The sequence below is a fragment of the Bos taurus genome, chromosome 9, assembly GCF_002263795.3.
Source record: "Bos taurus isolate L1 Dominette 01449 registration number 42190680 breed Hereford chromosome 9, ARS-UCD2.0, whole genome shotgun sequence".
NCBI lineage: Eukaryota > Metazoa > Chordata > Mammalia > Artiodactyla > Bovidae > Bos > Bos taurus.
Window position 1 is genome coordinate 88,582,808 of NC_037336.1, and position 14,569 is coordinate 88,597,376.

At 42.9% G+C, this 14,569-nt stretch overlaps 1 protein-coding gene across 4 annotated transcripts in view; it reads left to right on the top strand.

The window, feature by feature from the left end:
• The window catches only part of CCDC170 (coiled-coil domain containing 170), a 97,427-nt gene that overhangs the window by 61,622 nt on the left and 21,236 nt on the right, over window positions 1-14,569 (top strand). For all 4 annotated transcript variants that reach the window (XM_010808688.4, XM_002690340.7, XM_010808689.4 and 1 more), the window contains one exon: window positions 9,976-10,176. In XM_010808688.4, coding sequence (XP_010806990.2) covers window positions 9,976-10,176 — 201 coding nt within the window. The remainder of the gene's footprint in view (window positions 1-9,975; window positions 10,177-14,569) is intronic.

Below are 14,569 nucleotides of genomic sequence, written 5' to 3' on the forward strand. Positions count from 1 at the left end.
ATATATTATATTTTTGAAGTCACATCTCGCTGTGAATGATGCGGGTTCTGCACGCAGAGCTACCCATGCTGAATCTTGTCTCTACTGCATGCTCACTTGCTCCAGATGTGAGGTTCTTGCGAGGACAGCCCTCTGAGATTTTTTTTTCCCCTGGCCTACCGTAGAGGGACAGTCCAGGGTCCACACCCCTATCTGAAACCCTTGAGGCCTGCTGTGGGCTTTTTTCTTTTCTTATTTTAATTGGAGTGTAATTGCTTTACAGTGTTGTGTTAGTTTCTGCTATATGACTGCGTGCATCAGCCATATGTATAGATATATCCCCTCCCTCTTGGACCTCCCTCCCACCTCACCCCCATCCCAGCCCTCTGTCATCAGAGAACACTGAGCTGAGTTCCCTGTGCTATACAGCAGCTTTCCACTAGCTATCTATTTTACACATGATAGTGTGTATACTGGGAAAGATTGAGGGTAGGAGGAGAAGGGGACATCAGAGGATGAGATGGCTGGATGGCATTACCGACTCAGCGGCTATGAGTTTGAGCAGGCTCCGGGAGATAGCGAAGGACAGGGAAGCCTGGCGTGCTGCAGTCCATGGGGTCACAGAGTCAGACATGACTTAGGGACTGAACAACAACAAAGTATATATCAGTGTACTCTCTTAGTTCATCCCACCCTCCCCTTCTCACCCTGCGTCCATCTGTCTGTTTTCTACATTTGTGTCACTGTTCCTGTGCTGCAGACAGATTCATCTGTACCATTTTTCTGCTGCAGTTTTTGAATTCAGAATTTTTCAGCATTTAGAAAGGTCACATAGTCCCCAGGAAGGTAGTGGAGAAAGGACCTTGACACGCTGCTCCTCAGTGGGTTCTGGTTAGCGTTCCGTAATCAACCACGTTCATCTTCTGCGGCGAAAGCTACAAGCAGCTCGGCTTCGTGGGATCCACCAGGACTGTGAAGAGCCGCGGCCACTTCAGGTCAGGGTTTGTTGCCAGATCCCGTCAGGTCAAGCTTTGCCAGCCAATGAGTTTTGGGAAAAAAAAACAAAAACCGTCAGCTTTCAGATCCTTTGGGATTTTGGAATTGCAGATAAGAGTTGCTAGGCCTGTAACTGGATCTGCCTCTTAAGGTTATTGTTTGTTGTAAACCTTAAATTAAAAAAAAATTTATTATGAAGTCTTTAACACACTGTCTGGCCAATAGCAATGATAAGTATTAACTATTGGTGCCCTGGTCCTGCCTCCTGTCTCACCTCCTCTCTCCTTCTCTTCTTTTCCTGATATACCTGAAACAGTCTCTTAGGGGACCTGTTTAACAAGTGGATTTAAAAGTGGTTTACATCACACATATGACTGAAGCTTGCTTAATTTTGTTATCTTATTTCTATTATTAACAGTTCTCCTTTCCCATAAAGCTTTGCTTAGCCATGTCAAGTTCAGCCCAGATTCTATTTAAATTGTCATTAAATCCAGATTTTAAAGTCCTACTTAATGAGGGTTTTAACTAAATAACATCCAAATTCTATGATATTCATTAATATAATCCTTTAATTCCATTAGGAACTGTTTCTTCTCCTGAGTTCATTCTTTGCTCAAAAGGAGAAAATGAACTTTTTTATCTTTTAACGTTCCTCAAAAACTCAGAGTGAACACTAACACACAGCTCAGGGTTACCTTTGTAAATTTCCTTTAACGCTAAGACAATTTAAATTCCCTTTGAAAACTCTGCAAAATTCACTTGTGCTCCAGCAGCAGCTCCAGTGACTCCTTTGTCCAAGTGTAGCATTCTCTTTGTGGATAGAAAATGTTCATCCCATAACATGTGTGGGGCTTCCCTGGTAACTCAGACAGTAAAGAATCCGCCTGCAATGCAGGAGACCCGGGTGCAGTCCCTGGGTCGGGAAGATCCCCTTGAGAAGAAAATGGCAACCCACTCCAGTATTCTTGCCTGGAGAATCCCATGGACAGAGGAGCCTGGTGGGCTAGAGCCCATGAGGTCACAAAGAGTCGGTCACGATTGAGTGGCTAATTCGAAGGTAACATACGTGGGTCTCTGATGGTCACTCAGTCTATCTTGTGATTCAGTACACATATAGGTCCTGGGTTGGAGGAGAAACCCAGGACTGAGTTTACAGGACTCAGAAAAGGACTGAGAAAAGCTTCATTAAGTGAGTTACCTTGAATAGTAATAGACGTACTTCAATAGCCAATGGATCTTTGCCATTACATTTTATTGCTTCCCTCTTCTATTTTTCCAAATGTTTTCCTCAAACTATTTTAATTCCAGCATGTGAAACATGGCATAAAGTTGTCAGCATGATGTATATGTTTATTTTCTAAAGCAAAATGATGTAAATTGGTTAAGCTGGCTATGCCCTCCCCCTCTCCTCGTAAAAATGAGAATGAGTCAGAGCCTTTTTAGTGCCTTTGTCTGCCATTCCTAGCCTGTAATTTTTTTTCAATAGCTGCCCTCACTCTTTAAAAGCCCGAAATCAAGCCTGTAGCTAGCATCTTGTGTGACTCATTGTCAAGTAAAATCAGGAGAAAACGGATTTTATATATTGTCTTAGAACTGTTTGTGAAGAATGGGAGCTTTACCGATTGATGAATCTGCTGCAGAGGGTGCATCCCCTGCCAGCTGTCGGGGGTAAACACACAGTCCCCAGCTGAGTAACACCCATGTGCCCTGGGCCTGGCAAATCCTCCCCTTCACCGTGACTCCGACTCACTGAACGTTGCTTTTCTTGTTTACCTCTTTGCTATTCATTTTCACTCTCCTGGATTTGCAATTCTAGGTAGAACTCAGGACACCACCCACACGTTTTTCAGTAAGTGCTTTCTACTTGTTCCATGCTCTTCTGATTATAGCAAAACCTAATTTTCTTTTTAAGTACTTTACTATACTTTAGAGCAGGATTTCTCAGCTGTTGACATGTGGGGCTGGAATATCCTTTGTTGTAAAAGCGGTTCTGTGCCTTGTTGGATGTTTAGCAACCTCTCCAGCTTCTACCCACTAGATACTGATAGTACCGCCTCTTCTCCCTGATTGGTGACAACCAGTGGTGTCTCTGTGCGTGCGTGCTCAGTCGCTTCAGTTGTATCCGACTCTGCAATCCTATGGACTGTAGCTCACCAGGTTCCTCTGTCCATGGGATTCTCCAGACGAGAATATTGGAGTGGGTTGCCATGCCCTCCTCCAGGGGATCTTCCCAGCTCAGGGGTCAAACCTGAGTCTCTCATGTCTCCTTCATTATCAGGTGGCTTCTTTACCACTAGAGCCACCTGGGAAGCCCTAGTGATTTCTGTAGTGTTAATGACTCAACTGTGTCTGACTCTTTTCGACCCTATGGACTGTAGCCCACTAGGCTCTCCGTCCATGGGATTCTCCAGGCAAGAACACTGGAGTGGGTTGCCATTCCCTTCTCCAGGGGATCTTCCTGACCCAGGGATCAAACCTAGATCTCCTGCTTTGCAGGCAGATTCTTTATCGTCTGAGCCACCGGGGAAGCCCCGTGGTGTCTCTAGACATTGCCAAATGACCCTGAGAAGTGAAACTGCCCCTAATTGAAAACCTCTCTCTTAGAGGAATGTTCTACTGTGGAGTTCCCAGGAATTCTAAATGAGTATTTCAGTTATGTAGCCTTGAAATTTCGGCTTACTTGTAACAGGTGTTTTTGAAATAATGATTTCTTGCACAATGACAGGAAACTATGATATTTTCAGATTTCAGAGTATTGAGGCGAGCATTTGTTTATTTGTTTTGAACTTCTAGATATTTCCTAGCTGGATAATTATCTGGCTGAGAATTGACCATGAGTGAGTCCCACGTTGCCTCCTTAATTGCAAACAAATTAGTACAGGCTCACAAACATTTTTCTAGGCATTTCTTCTGTTCTGCTTTAGAGCACACAAGGCTATATTTCCTCCAGTGGAGTTTTTTTAGTCCAGTGTGAGAGCTCTGGGGACTCAATGTGATACCATAAACAACCTGAGATATTTCTACAACTCCCCTACTCCCCCTTTCTGATCTCTTAACTCTGCTCTGTTCTTAATCCTCCAATATTCTAAACCAAACATTTACCCAGAAGCTTCAGATACGCTTGCACTGACATTTCATCATCCAGTATTATGTTACATAGTCACTCCTGGCTCCAAGGGCATCTGGGCAAGTCCAAGGATAGAGGTTTCAGCTCTCCCAGCCTCTGAAGTGTATTAATTTCCTAGAATGGCCGTGACGAAGTACCACTACCTAAGGTGGCTTAGACAACAAAAATTTGTTGTCTTGCAATGGAGGCTTGAAGTCCAAAGTCAAAGTGTTTGTAGGATTGGTGTCTTCTGAGTGCCTAGAGGGAAAATCTGTTTCAAACCTATCACCTAGCTTCTGATAGCCTCAGACATTCTTTGGTTTATGGATCACATTCTGGGTCTTCATATAATTTTCCCTCCACTTGTGTGTGTCTCTTTGTCCAAAATTCCCCTTTTAATAAGGACACCAGTCATATTGGATTAGGACCCATCCTCATTACCTCATTTTAACTTATCTCTGTAAAGATTCTAATAAGGTCATATTCTGAAGCACCAGGGGACTTCATCACAACTCTTTTGAGGGGACCCAATTCAAACCATAACAGAAGTTGACATACACATTGGTGGTGGTGTAGGGTCAGCCCAGTCAATAGTGTTGGCCATACATATGACAAGAAGGAAGGATAATTTGATTGGTTCCTGGTAGCTCATTTTATATATTTCTTAAGTGAAAATCTAGCTTGAATAATCAGAGAAGAGTTGTTTCTGTCCAGAAGGCACTGGTCCTTAAGTGACCCAAGTGGCTTTTTCTTCAGCTTAGAGCTCTTGTGCTTCCATTGGATTTAATCTTAGAGCAGAAGTGCCTCTCGGGTGAAATCAACAACTCCTTGTCCTTGGAAAGTAAATTAGTTCCTTAGGGCATTATTATTTCACTTCCAGAATCCAAGCTGCTTGGTTTTGGAGTATTATAGTTTATTTCAGTGCCTTTTTTTTGTTTTTAAAAATTGCGATGTTGTTTTTCAGTTGCTCAGTTGTGTCTGACTCTTTGCGACCCCATGGACTGCAGCACTCCAGGCTTTCCTGTCCTTCATCATCTCCCAGAGCTTGCTCAAACTCATGTCCATTGATATGTATTCTTTAGTACAAGCCACCCTCCTTCCCTGCCCATTCCAGGCATCTCTAGTGGTTTGTTTTTTACAGAAATAGAAATTAAGGGTTTAATCAGAACAATATCAGTAGGCAACACTTTTTAAAACATTTATATGCTGTGCTGGGTCTTAGTTGCTGCATGAGGCATCTTCAGTTGCAGCATGTGGGATCTAGCTCCCTGACCAGGGATGGAACCTGGGTCCCCTGCATTGGGAGCTCAGAGTCTTAGCTTCTGGATGACCAGGGAAGTCCCACATCTCTAGTGTTGAAATTCCTAGCACATTTTGTCCCACAGAGTATCAGGGATATGTTAACAGATTATACTAAGAAAAAGGAGAGGGAAAAAAAAAAGGAAAAAAGTCTTACTGATTCTTTAGATTTGTCGGTGTGAAAAGCACAACACAATTTTGCAGTTTTGATGGGAAACATTCACCTGGTCACTGGCGTTTGATGTTCCCAAGAACTGAGTCAGATTGGAATATTAACTAATTTGAATTAAAATATGTAAATTTAACTTTAAAAAGACCTGGTGGTGTCATATGCATGGAGATCTAGGTAAGCATACGAAGCAAAGTTCTATGGTGCATAGAATATTGGGAAGTTCACAGTTATTTGCTGCCCTCTGGACACCAGAATCTTTGCAGGATGGCTGGGGAGATTCTGCCCAGGTCAGCCACACTGGTGTTTGTAAAAGTCATACTCTGCTGAATTATAGTTTCCGTGGATCACTCTCAGGATCACACAGGATAAAGATGAAAGAGGGACCCTCTCACCTCCAATTCAACACATTTGTTCCTTATTTTTTCTTTCCCAGAAAGATTTCTAGTTGAAAAACAGCTTCTATGATCTGAAAACAGTTTGAGAAATATGTGCATGCGTGCTCAGTCACTTCAGTCATGTCTGACACTTTGTGACCCTATGAACTGTAGCCCACCAGGCTCCTCTGTCTGTGGGATTTTCCAGGCAAGAATGCTGGAGTGGGTTGCCATGCTCTCCTTCAGGGGATCTTCCCAACTCAGGGATCGAACCTGCGTCTCCTGTACTGCAGGTGGATTCTTTATCCACTGAGCCACCTGGGAAGCCCTTAAGAAACATGATAGAGGACAATTCCTGAAAAACTCCTCAGACTCCTTATGACAAAAGACTAGGATTGGATGAACCCACATACTGGAGGAGTAATACTGATGATAAAAGTGGGTGCAATGTGTTGAACTTCAATTGGGTATGAGATTCTGTGCTAATCAAATGATCATTAATTTAGCTCATCTGCTCATAAGAACAAAGTATGAGTTTCAGTGCGGTTAATTTCTTGCTTCAGTTAACACACTGGTCAGGGGAAGGGTGAGGGCTTGAAATCAGGACTGTGTGACTCTGAAGTCCCTGTGCCACAGTCTGGTCTACATCAGGTGTCTGCCTCTTCCTTCAGGATCATTATCACTCCCTGAGTCAGTTACTGCACTCACTCGTTGTCTTTACTGATTTCTGTGGAAGACTTGGCTCTCCTCTGGTAAGGTGTGCAGCATGCTGACTGTGGCTGAGCGATCACAAGTTTCCCATCTTTCCAACTGAGATTTTCTGCATTTGTTTTCTTTTTGGCTTCATTCTCTTTGCCATGTCAACTATGGGATAGAAGCATCAAAGAACCTTCAGGTAGAAAGACTTACTTTCTACTTAGAGTCCAATATGAAACCACATTTTCAGTGGCACAGAAACATGTGCCATCTCTCGTACAACATACTATCATTAGAGTTTTGTAGGTTACTTTGTGTATTGTACTTGATGCATTTTTTGCATTAAGATCAGATCTGCTATTAGTAAGTACTAAGGGCATATTCATTGGAAGGACTGATGCTGAAGCTACAATATTTTGGCCACCTGATATGAAGAGCCAACTCATTGGAAAATATCCTGATGCTGGGAAAGATTGAAGGCAAAAGGTGAAGGGGGCAGCAGAGAATGAGATGGTTATATGGCATCACCTGTTCAATGGCATGAGTTGAAGCAAACTCTGGGAGATAGCAGAGGACAGAAGAGTCTGGTGTGCTCTAGCCCATGGTGTCGCAAAGAGTCGGACATGACTTAGTGCCTCAACAACAACAAAGGGTAGAAAATATGAAAGAGGGGTTCTGAGAGCCTCATAGTATATAATGAAAGTAGAAATTTCCTTCAGAAATGTCATTCTTTGGATATGGCACTAAGCAGCTTGCCATCAAATATCTGATTTCAAGCACATTCAGGAGTATAGAATTAATTGAATTATAGACATGGGAACTTGAAAGTCTTAGAAGCACAAAATTAGAGATCAAGTAGTTGAACCTTCCTGACTGTAGCACTTCAGTCCCCCCCATAACATTATTAACAAATGGTTGGCCAAATCCTAGCCACCTCCAGGGACTGGCACTTCACTACTGGAGATAAGAAGACGCTTAAAGCATGAGGCAAAACAAACCTCAAAACTGCACATGTGATGTCTCAACTATAGTTTAGCAATACATGCAAATACATTATTTTAAAAGAGTAATCGTTGTTGCCTCTGGTAAGATCATGGGAATTAGGTTTTGCTTAGTTACATGTTTGTTTTTGTCCGTACTGCATTTTTTACAATGAGTATGTATTACTTTGAAATTATGGGGAAGGAGGAAAATTATTTACATAGAAATAGGAATATTTGATATATATCTGTTGGTCCTCAACTTGAACTCTGAAGGCACAACTCAGAACAAATCTCATTGTTCTTCTGTATAGTAGCCTTTTAAAATATTTGAACATAATATTATAATTGGCCTCCAATTAAAATTAATTAATTAATTAAAAATATTTGAACACAGCTTGATTGTCTTCTTGTCTTTAGGTTTTGTTGTTTGCAGATGGGTGGGTGGGAATTTAAAAAAAAAGAAACCATCAAAACCAAATAAACTTATGACCTTAAACTTACTTTTTTAAAAATTTAACTCAACATTTTCTGAAAATGGGATTTGGCGGAATCAGTTTGAATATTCTCTAGGTGTACCCGAGGTGTTTGGTAAGTTTAAGTTCTTGGTTTAAGGGAAGGTCAGGACAAGAAGAGAAACTCCTGGAAAGGATGGAAGCACTGGGTAAGGTAGGGGATTGGGGGGAGTTTGGGGTCCTTTAACAGAGGAACAGTGACTTTATGCTCAAAGAGGAGGTGGTAGCTAGATTCCCCTGCCTTCTTCTGCTCTGCTGTTGACCCTATTCTGACTCACTGAATTGAAGGCATTTTGACCTTTCGAATGCTAACAGATGACTTTGCTCCTTAACTGTGCAGCACAGACACAGTACCTCTGCAGTTTAGTGCATGAGTAACCAATACTCAATACAAAGTCCTAAATAAAGCTTGGAAAAATACATTTCTGCACTTAAATTCCCAATTACAGCCCAAGGTTATCTATCAAGTTTAACTTCCTGTGTAATCTGAATGTGCTATATGTGGCAGTAGAGTTTCTCTAGAAAAAGGTTATAGTTTTTTAAAGTACTTTATGTCTGAAGTCTTTTTTCCGGTTAAGCTTTTTTCTTTTTTATTGGAGTATAATTGCATTACATTGTTGTTTTAGTTTTGCTGTACAATGACGTGAAGCAGCTATATGTATACATATATCCTCTTTCTCTTGAACCACTCCCATCCCACCCATTTGTTAGTAGGTCATCAAAAAGCACAGAGTTGAGCTCCCTGTGCTGGACAGCAGCTTCCCACTAGCTGCTGTGTATTTTAGACATGGTAATGTATGTCAATCCTAATCTCCTGACTTGTCCCACCCTCTCCTTCCCCTGATGTGACCACAAGTCCATTCTCTACGTTTCTGGCTCTATTCCTGCCCTGCAAATAGGTTCACCTGTACTGTTTTTCTAGATTCCACATATATGTGTTAATATACAATATTAGCTTTTCTCTCTTTCCAACTGAGCTTTGAAACTCCTAAGTTAATAATGGGACTTCCACGGCAGTCCAGTGGTTAAGATTTTGAGGTTCCAATGAAAAGGGTGTGGATTTGCTCCCTGGTCAGAGAACTAAGATCCCATATGCCATGTTGCCAAGGTAGTTTTCAGTTCAGTTCAGTCGCTCAGTCGTGTCCGACTCTTTGTGACCCCATGAATCGCAGCACACTGGGCTTCCCTGTCCATCACCAACTCCCAGAGTTCACTCAAACTCATGTCCATCGAGTCAGTGATGCCATCCAGCCATCTCATCCTCTGTCATCCCCTTCTCCTCTTGCCCCCAATCCCTCCCAGCATCAGGGTCTTTTCCAATGAGTCAACTCTTCGTATGAGATGGCCAAAGTACTGGAGTTTCAGCTTTAGCATCAGTCCTTCCAATGAACACCCAGGACTGATCTCCTTTAGAATGGACTGGTTGGATTTCCTTGCAGTCCAAGGGACTCTCGAAAGTCTTCTCCAACACAACAGTTCAAAAGCATCAATTCTTCAGTGCTCAGCTTTCTTCACAGTCCAACTCTCACATCCATACATGACCACAGGAAAAACCATAGCCTTGACTAGAGAGGGGTAAGTAAAGGTTTTCCCTCAAGATTTCCCAAAGAACTTGTTTAAGGAATGATGTAAAAATTAAAAATACCAATCAAAAATATTTTGCTAGATAATGAATGTAGATTTATTTCAAGCAGAGGCAAATAACAGCTATCAATTACCTGTTTTTTAAATTTAATTGTTACAAAGAATCTGAACGTTGGAGTTATAAATAGTTGTATCTTTGGGGTTGAGCACTAGATTTTAACACTTTGTTGCATCTGAAACAAGGCTTATCCTTGTTCTGTGTCTTTGTTTCCAGATGGTCTCCCAGCTTGAAGCCCAAATCTCTAAGCTTGTTGAACAGTTGGGAAACGAGTCCCAGTTTCACCAGAAAGCCCTGCAGAGAGCCCAGAAAGCAGAAAACCAGTTGGAGGCTCTTCAGGGCCGGCTGACACACCTGGAGGAAGAGCTGGTCTCTGGAGGTGTTCTGCAAGATGACTTGCATTTCGAGAAGCAAAAAGTAATAACACGAGGGCCGGCTCATGGGTGGAAACCTCTGTTGCAATATAAGATTTTATGTAAATATTTTGAATTTTACAGTACTTTGGTATCTTGGTGAACTTCTGAGTCATGAGTAAATTTCAGGGAGCAATGGATATTATTTTGGGGTTTCTTCCTATTTTTGGAGCTTCCTTGATCCAAATTAATTCACTTAAATTCAACAGGTATTTATTGAATGTCTATTATATATGAGACTCTGATGGGTTGGGGGTAAGGTATGAATAACACACAGTTCTTTTTTTCTTGACTTTTCCGTGGGGCATTGAGATCTTCCCCAACCTGTGCCTCTTGCATTGGGAGCACAGAGTCTTAACCACGGGATTGCCAGAAAAGTCCTAACACACGGTTCTTGATCATAAAAGCTCATGATTCAATAGAGGAGACAGATGTTCAAATAATGTGCTGTACTGTACTATAAGGCTGTAAGTATTATAATAGGTATATTGACCAATAGAGTGCTTTAGGAGCCCAGTGAAGGGAATGATAAATTCTGGATAAAGTGGAGATTTTACAGGAAAGGAGACAATCAAGTTCATCTTTGAAGGATAAATTGGATTTTAGTGGAGAGAAAGAAGAGAAAGAGGGGAAATAGTGAACAAAAGTCTGGAAGGTTTCAAGTATTTTCACAGGGCTGCTGCTGCTACTGCTGCTGGTGCTAAGTTGCTTCAGTCGTGTCTGACTCTGTACGACCCCATAGACGGCAGCCCACCAGGCTCCCCTGTCCCTGGGATTCTCCAGGCAAGAACACTGGAATGGTTTGCCATTTCCTTCTCCAATGCATGAAAGTGAAAAGTGAAAGTGAAGTCGCTCAGTTGTATCCGACCCTCAGCTACCCCATGGACTGCAGCCTTCCAGCCTCCTCCATCCATGGGATTTTCCAGGCAAGAGTACTGGAGGGTGCCAGAGTGGCTATTCCCATATGGCTGGAACCTGGCATTCTTGGTGGGGCTGTGGTGGGAGAGCAGATTGGAATGCCTTGGGTTGTGAAGACTGAGCTTTCTTTATTCTGAAGACTCTGAAGTGCAATAAGCAATTTTTGAACATCACAGTGTTTTAGAAAGATCGTGTCACCGGGCAGCTGAGATTGCCGACTCAGGAGAGACTCAGAAATGATAGTGTCTGATAACCCAGAGGGAGATAAGGAAAGTAGAGTGAGAAGAGAAGGGGTCTATGCTTAGGATTTGACCCTATGAAGACCATTGGTGATGTCTGAGCAAAAGTTTCAGCAGAATGGTGGAGAACAGAAGTCAGTTTGCATTAGGACGAGGGGAGACTACTATGGGAAAATCTAGAGACTTAGATGACAATGAAGTCTGGTGACCAAAGAGAAAACAGGCATGAAGCTATGAAAAGCAGGATCAAAGAAAGGTTTTGTTGAACAGAATCGCAAGATACATGTTTGTACCTTATCATGGACATCTATAGGGATACATAGGTTCATGCATAGCCTCAGGGCTCAGTGGCTCAGTGGTAAAGAATATGCTTGCAGTGCAGGAGTTGAAAGAGATGCATGTTCGATCCCTGGGTCAGGAAGATCCCCTGGAGGAGGGCATGGCAACCCACTCCAGTATTCTTACCTGGAGCATCCCATGGACAGAGGAGCCTGGTGGGGTACAGTCCATCGGGTCACAAAGAGTCGGACATGACTGAAACAACTTAGCATGCACTGATAGGCATAGAATTTGGCACGAAAAATACTCTTCAGTTGAAAAATCTGTACTCTGGACACTCATGCATTCATTCTCTGCACTTAAAAAAAAACTGAGGAAGCATCCTGCCTATACTGAGGGTTGGATATGTAAAGATACTTAAGAGATGCCTATGGGGAATCCCAGTGTCATAGATGAGATGGGCAAATCAGGACACAGTACAGTTAGTGCTGTGAGAAAAGTACGCAATTCAACAGGAATTCAGATAAAGGAGTAATTACTTCTTTCCTATCTCATTGTGTGAGGAATGAGCCACATTCACCTGGAGATAACACTGGAGAGCGGCCAGGAAAAAATGAGTAGGAGCTTGTTAGGTAGAAGAGGTGGGGAAGGGATTTGGGGTGGGGGACGGCAGGACTGATGAAGGACTGGAGGGTGACAGGGAGCCTGGACAGTGATGCCCAGTACGCCATGGCAGGCTGGTCTTGCGAGGCTTTATCCTGTGGGTGATGGAAAGCCGTAGAGGGGTTTTGACTAAAAGAAAGGTTTCTCCGAAGGCAGGGTGACTCTGAGAGTCTAGAGGCTAAAAGGAGGAGCCCTTTGGGTTCTAGAATAAAACTGTTCTTAGAATAGTTTTGATGAGAAGATAATAAGGGTTTGGATCAAGCAGTGAAAGGAATTTCTCAAACAGATGTCTCAAAAAGGTGTGTTGGTTGACATTTTGAGCTTGATAGGAAATCCAGCACCTGAGTCTGACGTGTTCAATTGGAAGAAATCTGATTGCCGGACATCGACTCCCATGGGTTCCACCAATACCTTGCACTAAATATTCAAAAGAAAAATGACTCCCTTCTCAAATTTGTCTCTGTCCTTCTCAGTGATGATGTAATCTGCCTCCAGTTGCTCAAGCCAGAATCCTGAGGGTCATCCTGAAGGCCTCCCTCTTTTCAGTCGATTCCTAAGCACTGTAAATCCTAAAGCATTATATCCACAATGGATCTCAGATATCCCCTCCCCATCTCTAATTTAGAAGCAGTGCTGTAGTTTGGAGCATTACGATCATTTGCATAGACTGTGGAAACAACCTTCTCACTGATCGCTCCACCATTCCCAGCATGGTCTTAATAAAATGCGTGTCTAATCTTATCTTCCTCCATCTGGTCAAGGGCTCTGTATGGGCCTCCCTCAGGATTAGGTCTTGATTCCTTCTTTATATGGCTGTGACCGGGCCAGTTCATCAGTCCAGGCTCTTCTCTCACCTGCAATCTCTCAGGGCAGTGGTTGCAAAGTCAGAAGTCTCAAGGGACCATTGGGGTACTGGTTGGGTGCAATGAGTGGTCAGAGTCCAAACACATCCACATTCATATTTGTCCTGTGGTCTAAGGTAAGAAGGCCCCCTCGGCAACCCAAATTGCACATTGCTGGTCTCTCTGAAAAGCGTTCTCCTCATCTTCTTCTCCTGGAGATAAACTGCCCTACTGTCCCATTAGCTGTCCCTTCGGATCCAGTTCCATTGTCATTTCTTCTAGAAACCTTTCCTTAGAGGCTTAGTTCTTTGTGCAACGTGTATGTGGCTCTGTCACGGCACTCACCACCCTTTTTGTATCCATGTTTTAACTCGACTTTTCCAATCCACTCTGAATTTCTTGAGGCCCAGGAAAATCTTTTTTTCTGGAGTTTTTCCAGGACTTAGAGCAAGAATCAATAAATATTATTTAAGTAATAGAAGAAGCACATCAAAGGCAAGACTTTTAGGTAGATCATTGTGTCTTCCATCCTTCATTATGATGTCATTAATTTGAATAGAGGTTATATCAAAATATAGGCTTTCCTGGTGGCTCATAGGTAAAGAATCTGCCTGCAATACAGGAGGCCTGGGGTTGGGAAGATCCCCTAGAGAAGGGAATAGCTCAGACAGTAAAGCATCTGCCTACAATGTGGAAGACCTGGGTTCAATCCCTGGGTTTGGAAGATCCTCTGGAGAAGGAAATGGCAACCCACTCCAGTACTCTTCCCTGGAAAATCCCATGGACAGAGGAGCGTAGTAGGCTACAGTCCATGGGGTCGCAAAGAGTCGGACACGACTGAGCAACGTCACTCACTCCAGTATTCTTGCCTGGGAAATCCCATGGACAGAGGAGCCTGGCGGGCTACAGTCCATGGGATCGCAAAGAGTTGAACACAACTGAGCAACTAACACTTTCACACTTTCATATCAAAATAGCTCTCAGTTATGAAAGCAAGTTGTGTGAACTGATTCTGCCCATGGTGAATCTTCCATAGATAACTGCCTATAAACTAGTAGTAGTATCCTTACTGCCCAATAAGGATAGTAGGCATGTTGTTGTTCAGTTGCTAAGTCGTGTCCCACTCTTGGTGACCCCATGGATTGCAGCATGCCAGGCTTCCCTGTCCTTTACTATCTCCCAAAGTTTGTTCAAGCTCTTGTTGTTTGAGCTGGTGATGCCGTCCAACCTTCTTATCCTCTGTCACCCCCTTCTCCTCCTGCCCTCAATCTTTCCCAGCATCAGAGTCTTTTCCAGTGAGTTGGCTCTTCATGTCAGGTGACCAAAGTATTGGAAGTTCAGCTTCAGCAGCAGTCCTTCCAGTGAATATTCAGGGTTGATTTCCTTTAGGATTGACTGATCTCCTTGCTATTCAAGGAACTCTCAAGAGTCTTCTCCAGCACAATTCAAAAGCATC